Raw genomic sequence first — 24,426 nt, 5'->3', positions numbered from 1 at the left:
AGAGAATTTGCATCTTTTTGTCGGACTAGTGGTGTTCGCCAACTCACAGCTCTCCCTTTTCAACCTGAATCTAATGGTGAGTCTGAACACATGGCTCGGATGTTTAAAACTCAGATGCAATAGTATATATCTGGCATCTCGATGAAGCTTTTTTTTTTTTTTTGAGTTCATACCATTTCACTCTGGTGGGGACAAGAGCTCGGTGGAGCTGCTACATGGGCGCCAACCAGAGACACTCCTTCACTTGCTGCATCTGACACAGTGTCCACTGGCATTGCCGGGGTCGCAGCAGTTCCAGCTGGGTGCATCTGTTTGGGCTTGTGGTTTCGTCCATTGGCTGAATTGGGCTCCTGCTGTCATTGATCATTGTCGGGGCCGGCACTTGTGTGCCACACTCCTGATGGGTGGACGTCCCATCATTTCAACCAGCTGCAGCTGCATACAGTGGAGCTTGTTCTGGAACGCCCTCCCTCCCCTTGCCATCCCACCCCTTGCCACTGATGCCTGTTTCTGTATCATATAAGATCAGGTTTGCAACACAGAGGGGTTTCTGCCTGTCAGATCACTGTTGGGGGTTCCTGGCTCCACCCCCATTCCTTGACTGTTTTCGCCAGTGCAGCCCCTGCTGCATCTGACTTTGCAGCCACTGTCTCTGCCACCTCTGTTGCTGAGTCCTGTCAGGCCGTTGTCTCCGACATCCACACTGAAACCTCCAGCACCAACCTCTGACATTGAAGAGGACATTGCTATGGAGACATCATCCCCAGTCCTGCCCAACTCACCCCCTCACTGTGTGGGCCACTACTCGCTGGTGACTCCCTGCTACGTGTCGCAGCAGCTGCCGAAGTTGGGTGATGAAATGGATGTTGGCTCCATCATTGGTTTTTTTCACTACTCATAATCTCAGTGTCTTGTGAAATCAGTGTTTTTCCCCACAGTACCAGTGCTTTTCCTGTACCGTGCATTTTTCTGTGCCTTGTGTTTTTTGTGTATGTATGTAGTTTTGACCACCTCCTAGAAAGGTGTGTGATTTCAGAGAGCGCACATCCATACTGTTTGTAAGGTTCGTCTGCTTTATTTCATCATTGATTGTCCTCTGTGTCGACGTGTGTCCTCTGTGTTGCTATTCTGGTTGGAAAATTGCATGGGGGGGGGGGGGGGTTAGTTCAACACTGATTACTTTAAATGATGTAGCCAACAGGTGCACATTTGTATTTCACAGTTCTTTACTTTCAACCCCAAATAATACACAGTTCTTTGGCCAGTACACTATTGTTTAACTTTCGATAAGCCTCATCAATAGTTTGCAGGCAAACATCAACATACTGCTGCAGTAGTTTACTGTTGAATATCTACGAGCAGTAAAAGCCTAACCACGCATTTCACAGACTCTTGAAATAAATTGGACAGACAGTCATTGCTTTAACACACGGCCTATTGGTGTAACACTTATTTCATGGTTAAGTTGATGCATTGTTGTTGTTCTAACCAGATTCCTTGTCTGGAACTCAGCCGTGGACTTACCGTCACGGGCCCAAAAATCTGGCCTTTATATATCCTCACAATAATAGGTGCTGAAAAACTCTACACTGTTCAAAGTTAAAGTTACAGAAATTACTATTAAAACATAACTCATTCAATTAAATGAATACATCGAAAAATTGCGTCTTTTTAACAATTTCTTCTACTACAAGAGTTAGGCCAAATTATTTGTGTAAATGATGAAATTAACAGATATCGTTATGCAAACAATACTTTTGACAAAACTGTTAATTACTTTAGAATTAATTATGGACAGGCTCTGCTAACAGGTTTTTGAATAGAGCCAAATCGATTCTTTTAGAATACTATTAGTTCTTCCTCCAAATGTTTACAATTAGTACAGAATTTATATTTGCTTATAAGTCAACAATAGAATTGAAGAATAAGATTTTCGCTCTGCAGTGGAGGGTGCGCTGATATGAAACTTCCTGGCAGATTTAAACTGTGTGCTCGACCGAGGTCCCGAGTTCGAGTCTCGGTCAGGCACACAGTTTTAATCTGCCAGGAAGTTTCAATAGAATTTAAGTTACAAAACAATTACTGATGTCACCCTATAACAAAAGATACTAACTAGGAATAGTCAAAATAAATTAGATAATCAATTACATACATAAAACTAAGCACAAAATTAGACCTGGTGTTATTATGTTCTTTGAAACTGAGGGCCAATCTTTCTCTTTTATAAAAATTCAGATTATACTCATGATTGTTAATGATAATTAGTCATAAATGAAAAAATGAATTTTAAGGAGGCAGATGGCAAAACAAGAGGGAAAGTAAAAAGATCTCAGCTTGCTTTGTCACAAGTTTGCTGGCCTGTTATAGTGGCTACATGGGTCAGAACCCTGATGTGTTCTGCTGAGCCGCCAGAGAAACAGCATTATTTAAGCAATCGCAAATGAGTGCTTGGCCTATCTTTTATGCTATATTACTGTTGTCCAGTCAATGTGTTCAGTGCTACACCCAACCTGTATCTAACATGTTGCACTATAAACTACTATCTTCCATATATCGTGTTTTTTTCTTGCTGTAACAACATAAAACTTACGGAAAGATTTAACTGCCATTTGACTCTGTGATATGTTTTATTAAATGGTCTAGATTTCAGCCTGAGACCATTTTCAAGCATTACAAATTTCAAAAATCGTGTGACTTATGTGGAGTACATGTCATCATCAAAACATAAACAAGTCATTGTTAAAACATATGTTTTCAGTTATATAACCCCGACCTTACATAAGTAATGGTCATATGTTAACTGGATGGTTCCTATGACTTATTGACATGGTAAGGCTTGAAATAAAACTGATCACAGCCTTTTTTTGCAATTCAGGAATGGTTCTTGCAGGCTGTGGGTAACGAGTAAGTTCTGACTTCATCAGGTCTGTATACGTTCCATTGGTGAGAGATTTGGTGGTCTTCCTGGATAGATCACTTGTTGTATACTACAAAAAGCATGTTTCATTGCAGTATAGGCATTTGGTACTTTATCCAGCAGAAACACCAAATGTGACTGTGAGTTGTAACTAATGGACCCCCCACACCACGAAGTCTGGGATGCTACCTGTGTGTCAGAGGTGAATGCACTCTGGCATAGGCAGCTCACCAGGTCTGCACAATACACATGTAGGTCCATTGCTCACATGCAGACGGAACTTACTCTCATCACTGAAGACAACAGAATGCCAATGCACTCTCTACTCAACTCTTTCACAACACCTGATTAACTATGCTTGTCGGTGTCAATGGTAGCCTGGTCAGATGCACATGTGATCTTAATCCTGCTATGAGCAGATGGTTCCCAAAGGTCCCTTGTGATAAATCAGGGGCAACATGTACCAGGATTTTACCTTTGGATGATGGTTGGTCAGCCACCACTGCTCGCACAGTTTTTGACGTATGTCTGTACTATGTGAATGTCCTGAACCTGGCCTACAGGTGTGGGAATTTTCCATAGGGCACTGTTGAAAGCAGGAACCTACTACCATTACACTGTCGATACATCCATCCAGCCTTCTCCAGGGCCACAATGTGACTCCATTCAGATGGCTGAAGCTGTTCATCAGGAGTATGTACTCATTGCTGGGGTGTGATTGTACCCTAGAATGAATGTTCCAGACACTGTTCACGTTAATCCGCCCAGTTGCAGTCTACAGAGTAAAAACAGAAGGTACACAGACATATGTCCTGAGCACCATCTGACTACCAAATATCGTGACAAATGAATCACTAACACTACGACCCTTCAGTATACACTTATTACTCCCTCGTGCCACTGAACCCAGTTTGTGAGGGTGTTGCTTTTTTTCTGGCAGTATATGAATATTATAATCTACATATAAATAACATATTTCTGTACTTTTTAATTACAGTATCATGAAAGTTCAATTTGATTCAGCTTAGTTCTGTACTCTCTCAACATCCAAATTGTAAAGGAAATTTCTTAAGGTACTAATTTTTACAAGGAAAATTTTGAGACTTATTTCAATTTATTGGCTCACAGCAGCAAAATACCACATGTTTCATGTTTAGTTCCATTACAAAGCTTCAGTCCCACATTGACTCGTGAATGAACAATTCATAATGTTAAAAGAAATTGCTTAAAACATTTGACCGTGTTAATATAACTTGTTTCATCTGTTTCTGTCCATATTTAAACTTTTGTATGTGTATGCTTATAAAGAATATACTTTTTATAGGTGAGACTCCTTCATCAGTCATTAACTGTATGGCAGACAACAATAAAGAGAAAAATAACAACGTACGAGAGAAACTGTGGAATGATCAGGGCTCAAATGCTTTGCCTGTAAGTACCCTCTTATTTCATTTTATTCCCCTTGAAACTATGCCAGACTCAGATATTTCTCATGGAAAAATATGGAATAGTATTTGTGTTGAGCACAACAAATAATAATATTATTGCTATTAGTTATGAATTATACCTTCTGTTTTTATGTTGTTTTTTTTTTACTATTGTATATAAAGATTTTCACACACTTGATGATGATTCGAATATTGGTTGTGAAACAGGTAATCAAATATAGAATGGATTTTCCAGCTTTTTATTAATGCAATAACCATTAGAGGAGGTGCGGAAAATCAACTGTTCTGATCCATTCCAGTGAATGTTTTGACAGTATTTCGAAGTTTAGTCTATTACACAATGTTAGTTCTGTAGAATTTTGTTGAAAGTTGTATGAGCAGAAAGTAGATGGCATGCTGTCAAGAGTGAAATTTTGTTGTCCAGTTATGAATTCATATGAAAATCATAAATTGCCTTTGAAGTATTGCACATCATATTATGATAATATATTCTGTAGAATGACTGGATTGTGAACATTAAACATACATTGGATATGGCCGCATCTTGAGAGGAAAACAAAACTGAGTGGCTTACAGAAACTTACTCCCCTAAATTCCCGGTTTGCACCCCGGTTTGCACCCAAATAGATGGAGGATCTTTTCTCCATACTAAACCTGTGATCTCTGTGGTTAATATTGAAAATGTATTTGGTGAAGTCTCTTCCCTTGGTAAATTACAAACCTTAATTAAAATTATGAATCCTAACCAACCATAGGCTTTTGCTCTTGTAAAAAAAACTTTGTGATGTACCTACTAGTGTATCATTTTTCACCAGAACTTAACACTGCAGAGGAATTATATGAACACTTGGAGAAGCATGGGATCCATTTCATGTGTTGAATCGAGGCTTGCCCAGTAACGAGGTTGCCATGGTGCATTTTTCCTCACTTTTGAGGAGGATTCACTTCCAGAGAAGACCACAATCATGGTTTACTGCTGTGATGTGAAGCTGTATTTCCCATCCCCGATGCGAAGCTGTAACTACCAATGCTATTGGGCACGTGTGCTCCCATTGTATGTGTGAGACTGGTTGTCCGCTTCACTAAAAAATCACCATGTGCGCTGTCAGTGACAGTTTCGGAAATGACCACTCTTCCCGATCTCTGAAATGTGCTACCCTAATTACAGAACACAAAATGCAGAAACTGAATGTCAAAATTTGCCTCTCACATTTTGAAGCTTGGAAAAAATGTTGTTGTTTATATCCTATTTCACTGTGACGAGGTAGATGGCAGTATCTGGCATTTTTACATTATTGATGTCAAACTCTGGTAGTTGTGCAAGTAAATTAAACCATGGGGGCAATAGGCTATCCAGCTATCCCCTCTCATCATTCCTGGTGCACCATCTGCAGGAACCTGAACTCTCCTCCCCTGGCTGAAGAAAAGACTTACAACCCAACACTAGCCAGTGGCTGAAGGATCCACAGCTTGTGGGTTCAAGAGCTGCCTGCTCCTTTTCAGTTCCAGTGCACATAGCAGTCAAGTCTTCACAAGATTCTTGACTGTGAAAACTGGTGAATGAGAAAATAAAGAAATCTCAGGAGAAGGCTACTCCAGTTACCCCAAAGGCACCAGATCGTGCCATGCTGTTGGACTTTCAACTGATATTTGCTGACATTGTTCCACCTACACCAGTGATACAGTAATCCTGGGACATGACCTGTTTTCATGGCCCCTTCACTTCTAGCCAAAAAACCATTGATGAGATGATTCAGTGGAAGTGCAATAGATGTTACTGTCACTTTGCAATAGTACAAAAATTGTTTGGAAATGTATTTAAATTTGGGGTGTAGAGTTGTACTCTGAATGACGAGCCCAACTTGTGTTGCTCCTGTGTTTGTTCTGTCTACAATATAAGTGACATTTATTTAATTACAGTCCCTGTAATGTGAGGTACAACTGGCTGTCTTTACCCCTAATGTTATCAGTCAACTTTATCGCAAGCATCGACAAAATTTAGTGAATAATTGAAATTTGACTTTGTAACTTTGCTAGAGTCAACAGGCACGCACTGTTTCTACACCTGCGCATTCGGTGATTTTTTGCTGCCATGGTCAGTCGTGCGACACTTGTTCATAAAAACCAGGCCTGGTTCCATGGGTTCTGCAGTGTATTTCACTGTCACTTCACTCAGTTCAGCATTAGTGAAATACTACTCATAATATTCACACTTTATGTAACACAGTTACTAAATAATAATTTTTTTGTTGTGTGTTCCTACAGAAAATACTTAATTTGGATGAGTCACAAAATAAATCGCAAATCGAAGTTTTTCATTGAAGCACAGTTTTAATTGGGGTTTCAATTCTAGTTAAATACTACCCTACTTTTCGTACACAATCGCACTTCCTATCTTACACACTCTCTGGTGCGTTTTGTATTTCAGTCAGCAGCCGTAACAGCAGACAACCTCAGTGAGACCTGATGAGAGCATTGATCACTTAGCGTGAGTTATCCCCTGTAAAGAATTTACAAATTCTACGAAGACCAGTTGCCAGCTGTAAAGGAGCAAATTTTGCATGTTTCAAACTTGGATTAATTGTGGGAAACTTCAGGTGACTTTGCTGACTTGTTTGACGGAAAAAAAGTTACCTGCGTGAATGAAATTTTGTTTCTATGTAAACACAGCTGCAAGATGGAAAAGTGAACTGAAATTTTAATATTCTTAACACACTTGCTAGCAATTCAGTACTACTGTTGACGAAAACTCCTCTGAACTGATGTTAACTTTAACTAATTCTTTCCACTAACTTTTATAATTAAATATCAACAACGTAGGAAAAGAAAGATTGCCACGTACCATAAAGAAGATGCATCAGGTTGCAGACAGGCACAGTTAAAAACACTTAAATAAAGCTTTCAGCCACAGCCTTTATCCGTAAAAGAGAGAGACACACCATTCACGTACATAAGCAAGCACACATGACCGGCGACTTCAGCATCTCGGGCCAGAATGCAACTATCATGTGGGATGCAAGCAGCAATCTGATGGGGCAGTGAAGGGGAAGTAGTAAATGGTTGGAGAGAGAGACAAAACCTATCTGGTGGACTGTGCAGTGACTAGACTGCCAGCAGCCACAGCATCAGGAGGTTGTGGCGCAGGGAAGTGGGGCAAAAATGATCAAAACAGGAGAGGAGTAAGAAAAGACAGGCAGATGCGTTGGCAGAGGGCTGCAAATAAACTTGGTGGTAGATGAGAATGGGAAGGAGGTGATAGGATAGAGGGGCTGGAAACTTGTGGGTGGTGGTTGTGGGGACAGTATGTTACTGAAGGTTGAGGCCAGAAAAGTTAAGGGGACCAGAGAATGTGTTGTAGGGATAACTCCCATCAATGCATTTCAGAAAAGCTTGTGGTGGTGGGAAGGTTCCAGATGGCTCGGGTAGTGAAGCAGTATTTTCAGCTGCATGTTGTGCCACAGGGTAGTCTACTTTACTCTTGGCCACAATTTTAATGGTGGCCATTCATGCTGGTAGACAGCTGATTGGTAGCCTTACCAATATAAAAAGCTGAACAATAATCGTAGCAGAGCTGCCAAATGACGTGGCTACCCCTGATGGGGTAAGATAAACTTGTGACAGGAATGGAATAGGAAGTCTGATTAGGTGGATTTGAAAGGTTATGCACCTGGTTCTTCCAGAGGGATATGATCCTTGTGGCAAGGGGTAGGGATTGGGAGTGGCATAGGGATGGACTAAGATATTATGGAGGTTGAGTGGGCGACGGGAAACCCCTTTAGGATATGTGGGAAGTATCTCAGGTAGGATGTCCCTTATTTCAGGGCACGATGATAGGTAATCAAAGCCCTGGTTATTTTTACATATCTTTTATTACTGGATACAATTTAATATATTTGGAAAATAGACCCACTGCCACAAATATATAATCAAAATCTCCCGTTGTCTTGGGTAGTGGATCGAAAATGTACAAGGCCACATTTTCTAATACTTCCTTGGGTTTTATTGTCTGCATTGGCCTTCGACTGGTTGCATTTGTAACTTTTAACTTTTAATGATGGTATGATTTTATCCTTTGCATAACCCTGTGGCCCATGTTGCTGAGCATTAGACACTACAACATTTTTTTGGTACATTTCTTTGCCCCATAGTGACCATATGCCAGTGAAAATAATCAGTTGTCATCTCCATATGCTGTAAGACCACTCACCATATTCCCGGAAAGCTTCTCTTCTTTTTGTATAATATCTCCTCATAAATTACATAGGAGCCTGTGTCCTCAACGTCTACATCCTCAAATTTGACTTTAACGTACTTGAGTATCTCATCTGCATTCTGATGCTTCTTTTTTTCTTTTCTTCTAAGTTTTATAAATAATTTATTTCGCAGGTCACATCATTATCCCTCACCTCTTGAGATGTTTCACTGCACTCTGGCAGTTGTGATGCAGCATCAGGGACTGCATGCTCTGCACTCTTGATGTATATGATATCCATGTTGAATTACTGTAAAAACAGAGACCATCAAGCCAGTTTGTTATGCAATAATTGACAGTACTTCAGGAGATTTGGGCTCTATTATCATCATGGATAATGGTTTTGTTCCTCTACAAGAACCTTAGACTAAGGCAAAGGCCTCTTTTTCGCACACCATATAATTACATTTGTATTTGTTGAGGGTTCGGCTTGCAAATGCAATTTGCCAATCAGTGTTTTCTCCCTCAGCCTGTATCATCTGAAAAATTGACACCCCCAAGCCTCAATCTATCAGTCTGAGCCTATTATCATTGCTTTCATTGTGTAGACTTTCCTTTCCTATACTGATAGACTTCACCAGTGGGAAGAACATGATAATAAAAAGCACCTATCACCCAATGAAAGATATTAAGAAATGTACATGGGTATCACCAGATGGAAACACAAGAAACCAAATAGATCACGTACTCATAGACAAAAGGCGTACATCAGATATTATGGAAGTTAGCAGCTGCAGAGAGGCAGATGGAGACACAGACCACGACTTAGTACAAATTAGATATTGGCAGAAGGTAGATTTGGTAAGAAACCAAAGGAATAAGATAAGAATGAAACACAGTATACAAAGACTCCAAACAAAGGAAACACAGGAAGAATATGGGAAGAAAGTAGAATAGATGTTGGAAGCAGGGAGAAACACAGGGAATGAAGATAATGTGGGAACTAAACAGGAGCTGTTGAGAACTGACGTTAGTGTAGCTGCAGAAGAGATACTGGGGAGAGTACAGTGCAAAAGGGTGGTTAAGTGATTCGACGAGGAATGCTTAACGGTAATACATGAGAGAAATGAAATGAGACGGAGAATGTTGCAAAGGAAGACGAGGTTAGCGGCAGAAGAATACAGAGGAAAGAGGAAAAGAGCGGATAAGCTTTGTAGGCTAAAGAAAAGGCAGCATCAAAGGAGAAAGATAGAACAGCTGGACAAAATGCGAGACAATAAAGAGATCAGAAGGTTCTATGAAAGAACAAGAGATTTGAAGAAAGGTTTCCAACTTCGAGCAGTTTTTTTATAAGGATAAGGACGGAAATCTAATTTGAGATAAAAGCAAAGTCCTGGAAGGGTGGCAAACGTATTTTACTGAATTACTTGACGGGAAAGAAGGGGATAAAGAAGAAGGAACCTTCATTGAGAATGAAAGGGAACAGGACTCGAAATTGGAATCAGAGATAGATGTAGAGAATCGGGAAGAGGAAGTAGTACCAGAGCGAGAAGAAGTGAATGATGCTATCAAGAGCCTAAAAAATATAAAGCAGCAGGAGAAGACAGAATAGAGGCCGAATTTTTAAAATATGGGGGAAAGAAAATGGAGGAAGCAGTCCATGAATTGATAAAGGAAATATAAAGAAAGGAGGTAGTGCCTAAGGATTGGAACATGGGAATTATATGCTCATTACATAAAAAAGGCTACAAGTCAGAATGTAGTAATTATTGTGTACTCTCTTGGATGTAACATATAAGATATTTAGTAACATTTTAGCTTCTAGACTTGAAGGGATGATAGAAGGGATATTGGGCGGACTATCAGGCTGGATTTGGGAGGAACAGATCCATCATGGATCAGATATTTTTATTAAGACAAGTGCTAGAGAAGTTTTATGAGTATGACAAGTAACTACATCAGTTGTACATTTATTTTAAGCAAGCATATGACAGCCTACACATGAAGAAAATTATACAGATCATGAAATAATTTAGAATCCCACTAAAACTAGCCAATTTAATAGGACAATGAAAGCAACAGTGTGTAAAGTAAGAGTAGAGCAAGAACTGTCTGGTGAATTCCAGGTACAGAGGGTGCTACGACAGGGAGATGTGATCTCTACAATGCTATTTAATTTAGTTTTAGAAAAGGTGATGCAGCAAATGCCGATAAACCCAGGAGGAAAAATACTTAATCAGCAAGTTCAGGTGGTAGCACATGTGGATGACGTAGCATTAATGGCAAGGAATGTAAGGGCACTATAGGAGAACTATGATACGTTAGAGGAAGCAGCAAGAGAAGTAGGTTTAGAAGTAAACATAAACAAAACAAAGTATATGGTGATTGGGGAGCCCAGTATAAACGGACAAAAGAATTCTATAGTAATGAATGGGAAAAAATATGAAAGACTGAAAACGTTTAAACATTTAGGTTCTGTAATAATGGGGGACAATAAAGTAGCAGTAGAAATTCAAGAAAGGATAGGAAATCGTTGCTATTTTGCCTTGCAGAGTGCATTTAATTCCAGGAATGTTAGTAGGAATACAAAAATCAAAATCTACACGACCATATAAGACCAATAGTAATATATGGATCAGAAGGCTGGTTATTGACATTAAAGGAGGAGAACTGGTTATTGAGATGAGAAAGAAAGATACTGAGAAAGATTTTTGGATCAGTGAGAGAGGAAGATGACTGGAGAGTAAGGACAAATGTAGAACTACAGACACTTTTTGGACAGATGGATATTGTTGTTAAAATTAAGCAGGGATGAATGAGATAGGCAGGACATGTACAGAGAATGCCAGAAACTTGCAGTGTCAAGAAAGTTTTCCTGGGAAAACCTGGCGGGAGAAGGAGAAGAGATAGACCCAGGAAAAGGTGGCTGGTCGATATGGAAGAAGATCTAAAGGTGATGGGAGTAATAAATTGGAGAAGGAAGACAATGGACAGAGAAGAATGGAGGCAGGTGGTACAGGAGGCCAAGGTTATTCAGGGACTGTACAGCCAATCAAGAAGAAGAAGAAACCACCGTCTAACTGTCCATAGACAAAGAGTATGGTTAACTGGAGCCTGGATACCACAACTTAATATACTCAGCTAGCCTTACTTTCAGCTTCTTAAATGCCGTATCACATTTGTCAACCATTATGATTGTGCCACTTTTATTCAGTAGACTTTTTTCCTGCGTTGGAATTTAACTGCTCTCCACTCATTGGGAAGTACCATATTGTCTGGTAGGGGCCTTCTAATTGAATAGCTCTCTTCCAGTCTTTGATTCACTGCAATGGTCGCTACATGATGATTTTGATGGTAGCGGCCACTTTCCAATGCTCCTGATTCTTCTTCGTCATTGCCTAACAGATCATTTACCATTTTGAGCTCTTCGAAGGGTCAGATCCCACTTGTATATCTCTGCTACCACTTCATGCACACTCTGTCAGATAGCATCAATGATGTTGTGAGTGACGTGTCCTAACTAATCATCCACATTCCTGGAACTGCTATTCCCATTTCTACAGGCCCTCACTGCCACCAGCCAGTGCAGAGGTTGACCAAAGTCACTGCAGCAACTATTCATGATCATTTAAGGGCACTGCAGTATGAGTGGATAATGAGAAAGTTGAAGATATATCCCTATCGTTCATCCCCACCACTCTGAAATATATAACAACCTTTCACTGACTGAGAACTGCCCAATTCTAATGAGACAAAACCCGCAGCCATCAGCATCTACCGATCGGTTAGCCTCACCAACATGCTCTGCAAATTGGTTGAAAAAATTATAGCATGATGATTGTATTGGGTTTTCCTGTTGTGGAACCTTTCACCCCATATCAGTGTAGTTTCTGGAAGGGACAATCCACAAATGACCATCTGATTAGATGGGAAACAGCAGTCCGAAAGGCTTTTTCTAAATCACAACACTTCATTGCAGTTGTCTTTTTACCTACATAAGGTATTTGACACCGCGAGGGATTTACTTACTCTCCATATTGATTTTTTTGTTGGTTTATTTGCGTCAGGATCAATATATCACTCGCCTCCCCACAGTTCTAAGAGAATAGTGCCCTTCAGGGCTCCATGCTGAGTGTGACATTCTTCCTCATTGCTATCATTAGGCTAGTCACATCTGTCAGACCAGTGGTGACCGTTGCACCTTATGTTGATGGTTTTTGCTTTTGGTATGGTTCCCAATGTGTAGCCTTGGCTGATCACCAGCTCCAACGGCCTCAGCTTGGACCTTTTCCTGTAGCTTTCAGTGCTCTCTCGATAAAACACTGTTCATACACTCAGGTGAGATTACCAGTTGGAATGTGCCTGGAGCAAGGCTTTATGATGAGAACTCCTAACCCTGTAAGGATGTGTATTGCATATTTTCCTACATCCCTGTTGATGTTGAACCTCAAATGCACACATTTTTCCCTCCCTATCAAAAAATCAGTAATAAGAATTTTGTCTGGACGAAAACGCTTTACATCTTTGGCTTAATGACTTCCTTAACTATAACCCATATTGTCAGACTTGTAGGTAAATATATTGTTGATTATTATATTCTCACTTATGATTATCTATGATTTATCATGGAAAAAAACCATATGAAGAGTGCTAAAAACTTAAAATCCATTCTGATCCAAATGAATTAATCACATGTTATGTTAACCTTAAGATTAATGTTTTAGTAATACAGAAAGTATCTGCAGCATGAGTCAGCCCAAAAATTCACGAGTTGTTAAGATATTATGTACTTCTGATCTAGAAAGGGAGAGAGCCTACATGGAGTCTTGTATTGTAAAGATATAGCATTTCAGAGCCCCCATAAAGAACACCCAGTTAAAAAATTATTTGGAGCCACCCAGTAAACACTCTAATTATGTAGTCACATAGGAACTTAAAATTATGTCAGGTGTAGCAGGAAACTATAGGGAAACTAATGAAGTGACAATAATGTAGCAATGAGTGGAAAACCTGAACACTCATGGATTGATTTTGTATATTGTGAATAATATAAAGTTTCGAATCAAGAAAATGATCTCCGGAAGGAAATCATATAGAGTAACCAAAAAAATTGAGCTCAGAATGACATGAAAAAATTAAATCAGTGAATCTCTTTAGTGCTAGTTCAATTCCAGCCTCTGCTATCATAAAAGGAGAAGCGTGTGTGCCGACAATGTGTCACTCTACTTGTGGAACTTACTGTTGTATTGTTGTCTGACAATCATAAAAAACTGCAGACATGCACAAAGTTTTCTCTTTTGTAATGGATTAAATCTTTTTCTCTGCATGCTGCATAGTACATTAATTAGCAAACAAACATGGAACTCAATGACAAGAAGTGCTAAAATGATAAAATTAGCTTGAAATGAGATTTACACACTGCACCAACTTCTTAGGATATGAAGGTGACAAAACAGATGCACAAGCTGTAGTGGAGTAGTGGGGGTGGCGAGTGCTATTCATATGCTGCTGATGGGGGGCGGGGGGGTTGCTATTCATATGCTGCTGATCCATGATGCCAAACGTAAATGTTTTAACAGAAAGTTAATAATGGTAAATGAATTTGAATACTGCTCCTGCTCATAAATTATTATTAATTCACCATGATACTCTCTCGCCACACCTTTCCTATTTCATCTCTCAAAAAAGTCATCTTTCTGATGTCTGTAAATATTAGTGTGAAAATACCTATCATGCAAAAGTGCAGGTAATACATTATTTTATGCATGACTGTTACACGCTTAGTGCAAGATTGCTGACATGCAGAATTTCGAGGAAAGTATTTCCTATTTACACACATGTGAAAGGTCTGAATGTGTCTCCCAACTAGAATATCAGTGGGGTCTGCTGGGATAAATGAGCAAAAAGCGAATGGGACAAGAGGGTAGAGGCAGCCAGAGGACATTTCTAACAGAAATTGGGGATGTGTATGATGGCCAGACACCATTTCTGATTGCTCCCGCATTAGTAGTGTCTGTAACTATTGTGTATCTACAGGCTGCTTAGCACCCCATGTGTGTGATAGATTGTCTTCTCCTGCAGCAATTAAAAAATTATTGAAATAAAAGTTTTTCTCATCTGAATTTCTAATTTATTTTAAAATGTTTTATATGTATTGTTATTTGTGATGTAATGTAGGTGACGGTGACTGATTTACATTTGAATTCAGTTGATTTGCATTTCTTTAAATTGTTTAATTATTTTTACAGGCTGTGAAAAGTGACAGAGTGCAAAGTGCAGGTGACAAGAAAAAATGTAAGATGTCGAACAAGCCGGAGGCAGTACCACCAAAAAGCATAAAAAATGCAGTCAACTCAACACGAAAGAAAGAATTAGTTTACAGAAATGTAAAAAAAAGTAAAAAAAAACGACAGCCATCTATACCTGACACAGACAAAGTTGTGAATAGTGATGCTTTAGATGGCAATAACTGTCCAGAAAATCAATTTGAAAACCCAATTCATTTTACAGATTCAGAAAGGAGAGTTCTGAAGAGCGGAAACAAACAAATCAATGCACAAAAAGAAAGTCCCAATGCCATAATGTACAAGAACAAAAGTGCTGGTGTTGGTAAGAATGTAGTTTCTCATAGTATCCACTCAAGTAATAAAATTAATTATGGAAATTTAAAGCCAAATACTACAGTCCAAGTATTCGGCAAAGATAGTAAAGGTTCCACCAATGACAAAAATAGTAAGCACGCCACCAAGAAAACTAAAAATATGAAAACAAGTGATATGAGTTATGATTTTACAGGTAAGATGATTGATTCAGTATCATAACTACATGTTAAAGAATGTAAAATATACACTGGTGTCCAAAATTAAATCAGCAAACTGTTATTTCACCAACCTGTCTCCAATTCACAGTATAATCACACAAACTGTCAAACAGATGTCCTTATGATCATGTTCTGCATGGAAGATGGCATTCCAGTCAACTGACAACCGTGCCAACAGTGATGTCAGGGCACCTATGAAACAAGGCAGTGTTTGCCAGGTAGCACCACCACCACAATCACTTTGTAAACAGTTACAGACACAGTGAATATGTTGAAAAAAATTATTCTGACACCATTTTTTGAAATGAGGCCATTTATTGGCAGAAAAATAAACAGATGCGAATTCAAATGGGCAACATGAGTCAGTCCTGGGGAGGTGAGGATGAGCCAAGATGTAGTGGTGGGCAAAACATAGTTCACAGCAAACTTAGACAAAGTTAAAGAAAAGTGATGGCTGCCATTTGGACAAGTCCGGATGGCGTGGCATTTACAGAAACAAAATCCTTGGTGTCACGGCACCATGAAGAGAAGATTATGTTCACTGCCACAGGACGTGCGGCAGAGAGAGCATTTTCGGCCGACAGGCAGCAGGGTACCTCCATCACGGCCACGCAATTTCCTCCGCCCTGATTGGCTAGGAGCCGAGAAAACTGCGGAGGCAGCTTGGAAAGTTCTGAAGCGTAGCTTGGTCAGCTTTGCCTAAGCAGCATTACCTTGTCAGCACATGATGGAGGTGCGTGATCAACATTGCCCACCTTGATGCTGACTTGCTGCTGCCAGATCATGGGAAGAGATAATTACAGGCAGCTGAAGCTACCGGCTAATGCTCGACCATAACAAGAGAATTGAATAAACCTTTTGAAATAAATTAAAGACAGAATCCTCCTACTATCTGGCTCAACCTTACAAATCACAGAGAAGGTATCTACCAGACACAAAGTGGCGGAGGGCCATAGAAAGAACAGAAGCAGGACGGTAGCAAACTGATTTACTCAGTGGCTTAATGTGAAGTGTTATTTTGTTTCCCTGATGTGCTGACAGTTTATAGAAACCAAAACTGTATGTCGAAGACAAGGGCAGGGCTGACCACGTGTGACAGGAGAAAGGACTATTATTTGGCTGTAAGGGCACAATAGTAGCACCCTAGTAGTGCATGGCAACTGGCATGTGAGCTCACAGCAGCTGCTGGATGTGTTGTATCGAGGCAAACGGCTTTATTGTCGGTGACCTGCTGTATGTCCACCTCTGACGCGTCTTCACAGAAGGGAACGTCTAGATGGTAGTCTCATCGTGCCATCTGGACTGTCGAACAGTGGGCCCTGTTGCTGTCACAGATGAGTCCCAGTTTAGTCTGGAGAGTGATTTTCCATGGATTCATATCGGGAGGGAACATGGAACATGATTTTGGGACCCAAATATTATGGAAAGAGACCAATATTGAGGAGGATCCCTAATGGTGTTGGCAGGGATTATGTTTACCACTCGAACTCCTGTTCATGAAATTGTATGGGTTAATTGGCAAGGAATAATTGCTGTCAGGTATCATGACAAGATCTTGGGACCTCATCTGCAGTTGTTTCGGGGTGCTTTGTGCCCACACTTCATATTGATGAACGATAATGCTTGACCCCATAGAGACGGCTGATTGACGTTTTCTTGAAAACAGAAGGTATTGCATGAATAGTTGGCCTGTTCACTCTCCCAATTTGAATCCCATACAGCGTGTCTGGGATTCACTATGGAGACGGTTTGCATCACATCAGCATCCACCAACTGCTCTCCAAGACTGCGAGCAGCTCTGCAGGAGAACGAGCATTATTGCCTCAACTTGAGACTGATGATATCATTCACAGCATGCCCCATCGTTATCAGGCCTGTATTGCTGCTAGAGGTGGTCACACTCCATATTGAATACATTAACCAGTTGTTGGAATGTGTGTGCAAATCCGCTAAGTTGGAAAAAACGAAGAACATTTTTGTCTACAATTATACATGTTGCAATTGCTTACATTCCGCATTCTTAAATTTTTTCTACTTTACTAGGACCTGTTTACACTATATTGTGGCAAAATAAATGCAACCTTGCAAAATTTCCATTTGTTATTTTAATTCTGGACACAGGTGTATCTGCACTAACATTTATATTTGGGGTTCTAAGTCTAAACAAAAACATTTTAATGACAGTGATTAAAACATTCTCTATTTTAGCTTTATGTTTGTCTATTTGTAAGAAATTCTCTGCTAGGTCTATGGACTCTCAGACAAAGTTCAGAGATTAAAGTAAAAAATGTGAAAGACATACTAATAGATGCTTTTACTTCAATGTCTTCTACTGCCATTCATATCCTAACAAATGTTCAGTAAAAACAATAGCACTATATGGTCTTAAGCCAATAGTTTAAGTTTGTGCATTAAATACTGTACTACAGTGTGCACTCAAGATAATGAGCTTTTTTGAAAAATTATTTTTTGAAAGCAGCATTATGCAGTCTTCTTATATGTGGATCTTTTCTATGGTGTATAGGTCCATGATCCTCTGAGAGCCTAATGCAATGTTTCTCTTGGTAGAATCTTGTATAATATACTCTTTCGAACTCTGAAGGCAGGATGTGACTCATCATTACATACCATGTTTCACAGACTATACAAGGGGCGTTTGAAAAGTCTGTGCAGCAAAGTCCGAGAGATGGCACCACCACCATGTATCAAGGTCATGTTTAGTTAGTAGCATCTTTGGAAAGAATGCACACCAAGTTTCAGCCATATTGGTCTATTTCTTTGTGTTTGGCATTCACATGAATCAAGGAAGTCTAGTGATTGTCAAAATATGGATGAAGAAGAATTTCCTGTGGTGATTAAATATTACTTTATGAAACACAAAAAACCTCAGGAGACTAAAGAGAAGCTTAAAAACATTATGGTGACACTGCACCTTTGATTAGAACAGTTTATGGGTGGTTTCAAAATTTTCGGAATGGCCATATGGGTGCAAGTGATGCTGAACGTTCTGCACGCACTGTGGAGGTTACGACTCCAGAAATCATTGATAAAATCCTTGATATGATGATGGATGACAAGAGTTAAGGAGTGTGAGATTGCTAGTGCTGTGGGCTTCTCGAATGGACGGATACATAATATTTTGCATAAACATTTGGACATGAGAAAACTATCTGCAAGATGGGTTCCGTGATGCCCCACACTTGACCAAAAGCAGAAGCGTGTGAAGTGTTGCAAAGATGGTTTGCAGCTGTTCAGGAAGAATCCGCAGGACTTTAAGCATCGTTTCGTCACTGTGGATGAAACATGGTATTACAGGTGCATATTATTCATAATTATTGGACCGTTTGAAAACCGAGCTGCAAGAAAAATGCCAGCAATTGGACCACAAAAAAGTCCTTTTCCATCACGACAGTGCATCAGCACACACCTCAGCCGTTGTGGTTACAAAATTAATGGAAATAGGATTCCAACTCATTTTGCATACCCTCTATTCTCCAGACTTGGCTCCCTCGGACAACTATTTGTACCCCAATTTGAAGAAATGGCTGGCGGAACAAAGATTTTATTCAAACGAGGAGGTGATTCCAGCAACTAATAGCTATTTTACAGACTTGGAAGTTCCTATTATTCGGAAGGGATCAACAAATTAGAAAAGCATTGGACAAAGTGTATAAGTCTAAAAGGAGACTATGTCAAAAAATAAATAAGATTTACCCCAAACGCCTAAGTAGTTTTTCTTTTTGCATGGACTTTTCTAACACCCTTCATAAAATGCACCTTAATTTTTGAGCAGTTTTTTTCATAACGTTTTTACCATTTTTATCATAAGATTGCAAAGACAGACAAAAAAAAAAAAAAAAGAGAGAGAGAGAGAGAGAGAGAGAGAGAGAGAGAATTCTTAGTGTATAAAAGTGAACTGGTCTTTAAAATCACTGAAAATCATCATCTGAACTTTCCTCTTCTTCTTCTTCTTCTTCTTCTTCACCATCATCGTTTTCATCATGATTTTCCTCTTCATAAATAAGATGGTCTTCACTTCATCGAGACTGTTACTTATGCTGGACTTCTTGAAAGATTTAGCAATAACAACTTCTCTCACTATAGGCGATGACTGTTTTATCCACTGACACACTTGTTTGATTGTAGGTAATTTTAAAGCTCCCTCCAGTCGTGAATTCATTTTGGGGGTTCAGCCATCATCCATTTGTTCCTATTCTCTCCCATACACACTTTAAATGGTTTATTTATTGAGACTTCAAGAGGTTGCAAATTTGAAGTAGGTCCTTCCAGAATAACAAGAAGCTGTGTATTTCTCTGTCTCAATTTCTCTTTCACAGAATTTTTTTAAAATGACTACTAAACTAATCTAGCATAAGAAGAGAACTATTCAATAAAGCACCATTCCTTTTCTCCCACAGTCTGTTAGTCCGTAATTCTATACCAGCCTTGTCCATCCAACCATTGTCATGTATATGGACAATACCACCTTGTGCTACTTCAGAGGATTTTCGCATTGTTTTCTGTTTGAAAATGATCATTTGTTTAAGTTTATTACCATGAGCACAACATGAATGGACAACAGTGTAGTGTATTTTTTCACATCCACTTGCTTTTATAGTTACAGTTTTAGCATCTTTCATGCCAACAGTTTTGTTATTCGGCACATCAAATGTCAGAGGAGTTTCATCCATATGTGCTATTTGGCATAGTTCCACACTGGTTTTCTTTCAATGTTGAATAATAAAGCAATGGAAAGATATTTTCTTCTTGTACTCTTGTGGCATTTTCTGAGATATGTAGGTTTTGTTTATACACTAAGTCCATGACTTCTCATAAAACTTAGCACCAATCAACTCCACTCTTAAAGTCTGTTAAGTTCCACTGTAGCACTCACTTACAAGTGTGTATTTTGCGAGTGTCCATGAATCCATTTCAATATGTCATCTTCTGGTTTGGGCCATTTTGCATTCAGTCCTCTGTTTGCACATTTAGTCTTCCTCATCCTTCCTCACCTCCCCTAGCCTGCCAGGCACAAAATTGTTTTTCTGTTGGTGGAAGGCTAAAATACCATCACCTGTTATCTTTCCACGTTCTTCTGCATATGCTATTACGGAACTAGCTATTTAAAAAAAAATTGTACTGTTACCAATACCACAAATCACTTTTAATTCAAGTTCACTGGCATCGTAGACTGCAATGATGGGTCACAGGCTAGACAGTGTTCTGGGTTTGTGATGATGGTGTGGCAGGAGGAGGAGAGTGTTAGCAAGCTTGTAAATCCCCAAAACTGACTTTCTTCGCACTGGTGCACTGCTGCCACCTGTTGCATCCAATGTTGCCAGATAGAGATAGGTTTCCTGCATCGTCGAATATATAGCCAGTTTTAAGACAGCAGGAATTTTAAATCAAACGTTGGACATTTTTATGTTAATTTTGAGTACAAGACCCTTAAAATATGGTACTGGCTTTTCCATGTGGCAGTTCATACCTGAATTCTGTCACTGTCATGGTTCTCAATAATTTACAATCTTCTCTTTTTCTCTGCCACCCTATCTACTGACATCCGACACTTATTTTGATATGTTTTTATATAGTATTTTATAGTAATCCCCCCCCCCCCCCCTAATCCCCCCCCCCTCTTTTTAACAATTCACATGCAATTTTACAGTTTGAAGGATAACTTCAACTCCCAACCTTGATGTCAAGAAATATTGTGATATAAGCCAACTAGGTACTGAAGAAAGTTCATGTAGACAGCCCAAATATGAAAGTAGTAAGCACAATATCAGTCCATAGAAAACATCAGGTGAAAATCATGGTTTACATGGACTGACACGAAAAAGAACAGAGTGGCAGATTTCAAAGTATTAGCATCTACAAAGGCTATTACTTGGTGACAGCTTCACATACTGGTGTCAGTGTGGGATGTAACAGGTCACATGAAGCTGACTGCCGGATGTTGGGGGTGTCTTGGTTGGTACATTGACATGCTTATGTTGGTAGCCCTCACCAGTTCAACAGCCTCTCTGATTCAGAGTAGCAATCAGTAGTATTGACAAATACCAAACCTCTTCCCACTATGGTAGTCACTGGCTGGAAGCATCCTGGTGATGACTGCTTTGACAAGTGTATGGGTGTCTGTAGTTTGAGTATCAAGCTGATCCTAGATGTTTGTATCCATCAAAATGTCATCAGGGAAATTAGACCACAACAGTCAGCTCCTGTAAGAAGGCAGCCCTGTAGGGTCTCCCGAGAAGCTTCCTTGTACAGAATCTCATTTCTGTTATAGATGCCACCCATAGCATGTATTGTTGTGATTTATGGTGAGGATGCTTGGTCAGCATTGTCTATGAAGTCAGGTTTTACCTTGGAACATTGTCTCTGGGAAGTTAGCTGTTGGTCTCATTATTCTCCAACTGCCAGGTGTTGTGGTTAGTGATGCAACAGTGAAAATAGCTCCTTTCTTGTGGTACTGCAACTGCTCTCGTTGGTTTACATTATCTGAGCATGGGTAGCCTCTGCTACAGCTAGAGTGCAGCCAGGTGGTCTCCCAAACAAATGTGTCCATATTTGTGCTCAAGAGTCTGAAATCTGTTTGCAGTGCTGGATGGAGTGTACTGAAGGTGAAAGAAATGTAACATTACTGGATGTCTTCTATAAAGCATATATGGCAGATATTTTTACATTTATTGATGGTGTCTACAATGTGATAATGAATAAGTTTAATGCTGCTTCTGTTTGTACCAGAACAAATTTCCTTCTTGCCTTCTTCTGTCACGTCATACTAGACATTCTGTTCTACTCTTACAACTTCAACAACTAATCTCATTCAGTAACAAAAAATGTTCAATTTTATCAGCTATGATTTTCCTTGTTCACCTGTTAGAGTAGAAAAAAAATATTGAAAGTATTATGACAGTCAAGAAATTATTGACAGGAAAGATGAAATGAATTTGATTTAATAAGAGACAGGACAGTTGACGACAGGCATTAATGTCTTCTTTGTTTATCCTTTTTATAATATATTTATGCAATGAAACTTCTGCAAGGTTCGCAGAAGAGCTTCTGTAAAGTTTGGAAGGTAGGAGACGAGATACTGGCAGAAGTAAAGCTGGGAGTACCGGGCGTGAGTCGTGCTTCGGTAGCTCAGTTGGTAGAGCACTTGTCCGCGAAAGGCAAAGGTCCCGAGTTCGAGTCTCGGTCGGGCACACAGTTTTAATCTGCCAGGAAGTTTCATATCAGCGCACACTCCGCTGCAGAGTGAAAATCTCATTCTGGTATTTATGCACTGTTTACAGCTTTTGAGGTTGTGTCTCATAATCAAGTGTCTCCTTTTTAAGTAACATTATTGTTTCATTAATATTGCAGATTTTCTCGGGAAACCCCCACGTACCCTGAAGCAGAGGAAGAAACTGGCCAAAATAGTCAAAACACTGTCACAAAATAACAAACAAAATGTGGATTTTTTTGATGATACTGCAGAAGATCATGAAAATAGCAGGGCGGTATGTTTAAGATCTTGGTGTCTGCATGATTTCACAATAAATATTTTAGATTTATCATATGAATTTTATTGATCCTGTTGTAATCCATTCCCTTAAAAAAAATTCATTTCAGTAGTACACTGAAAAAGTGATTTTACCTTTTATTTTTAAGTACATCTTCACCCACCCGTCGTCTTGCTGTGTCTGTAATTTATGCAACTCTGAGGTCCAAAGAGCTCTTACTTATTTTAGCATTTATTTGTATGCCCCACATTTGTGAACATCTATACCTACAATACAACATTGTTTTTGTGAGAAGTCAGGTGGGTCTTTCTCTCTTTCATTTATTTATGCTGAGCGAGGTGGTATAGCGGCCATCTATATTTAGATTTCCTATATGTCCCTGATTCACTCGAAGCAAATGGTGTGATACTTCCTTTGAAAGAGCATGGGCAATTTCCTTCCGCATCCTTGAAGGAGTCAGAGATTGTGACCTATCCATAATGATCGCAATGTCAATGGGATGTTAAACCCTAATCCTTCCTTCTTTCCTTCCTTCCTTCCTGTTGCATTTATGCTCTTCCATACAACTATTGTATGGTTTAGTTGATTCCTGTTACCTGCTGTGCCAGGTTTCATCACTTATGATACAAGGTGAAGGATGATCTCTTTTTCTGTGACCTGTCTCATTATAGTTTGCCTTATATACAGATTTTAGTTGCAATAAAAATATCATTTGGAGATGTGTATAAACTTTTCATGTTTAATTTGCTCTCAAGGCTCTAATATGAGATAAACAATTTGCTGTCTTGTTAGAAACTGTTCAAAATGATGATGTATTTATACTTATTAGCCATCACACAAAGAGCTTTGAGAGCCGCACTTTTCATAGAATTGATGATCTGTTACTTTTTGCAATGTAGCCTCTACTGATCGAGGAGGAATTGACTGTGGAATGACTGTTACATATTCATTTTGATGCACGTTCAGACTACTTTTCACGATTTTGAAGCGTAAATACAGGATAGGAGATGGAAGTGTGTGTTCTGGATTGTACAACTTTTCTGTACAATTTTCCATCTTTGTGTTTTCCTGACAAGCAGACTGCATTTTCGTGCTGTTTCAATTAATCCTGATGAGTGTACTGCTGTCACTCCTGTCTCTCAAGGTGTTAATTTAACCATTATATCTGCCTCCATATCTACATCTACATATGTTCGTCTTCTGTATTAAGTTTGGCAGAGGGTACGTAGTGTACCAATACCATACCCCACCCCCTCCACCACTCTATCCCTCCATTGTACATGGAAGAACGATTTCTGTAGCTGTTACATTTTAGTCATTATGTGAGATGTATGTTGGAGGAAATAGTATGTGTCTGGACTTCCTACTGGAATAGGAGCTCTCAGAATTTTGTAAGAAAAATTCTCTATGCTTCACATACCGTATTTACTCGAATCTAAGCCGCATTTTTTTCCGGTTTTTGCAATCCAAAAAACTGCCTGCGGCTTAGAATCGAGTGCAAAGCAAGCGGAAGTTCTCAAAAATGTTGGCAGGTGCCGCCA

The 24,426-nt window shown here is 39.4% G+C and overlaps 1 protein-coding gene across 6 annotated transcripts in view; it reads left to right on the top strand.

Moving 5' to 3' along the window:
• The window catches only part of LOC126353935 (uncharacterized), a 340,432-nt gene that overhangs the window by 267,299 nt on the left and 48,707 nt on the right, over positions 1-24,426 (top strand). For all 6 annotated transcript variants that reach the window (XM_050003197.1, XM_050003198.1, XM_050003202.1 and 3 more), the window contains 3 exons: positions 4,242-4,348; positions 14,806-15,352; positions 22,746-22,882. In XM_050003197.1, coding sequence (XP_049859154.1) covers positions 4,242-4,348; positions 14,806-15,352; positions 22,746-22,882 — 791 coding nt within the window. The remainder of the gene's footprint in view (positions 1-4,241; positions 4,349-14,805; positions 15,353-22,745; positions 22,883-24,426) is intronic.

This window comes from Schistocerca gregaria, chromosome 3 (assembly GCF_023897955.1).
Source record: "Schistocerca gregaria isolate iqSchGreg1 chromosome 3, iqSchGreg1.2, whole genome shotgun sequence".
Taxonomy (NCBI): domain Eukaryota; kingdom Metazoa; phylum Arthropoda; class Insecta; order Orthoptera; family Acrididae; genus Schistocerca; species Schistocerca gregaria.
Note: the sequence above shows the minus strand (reverse complement) of the source record. Positions and strands in the feature narration are given on the sequence as shown.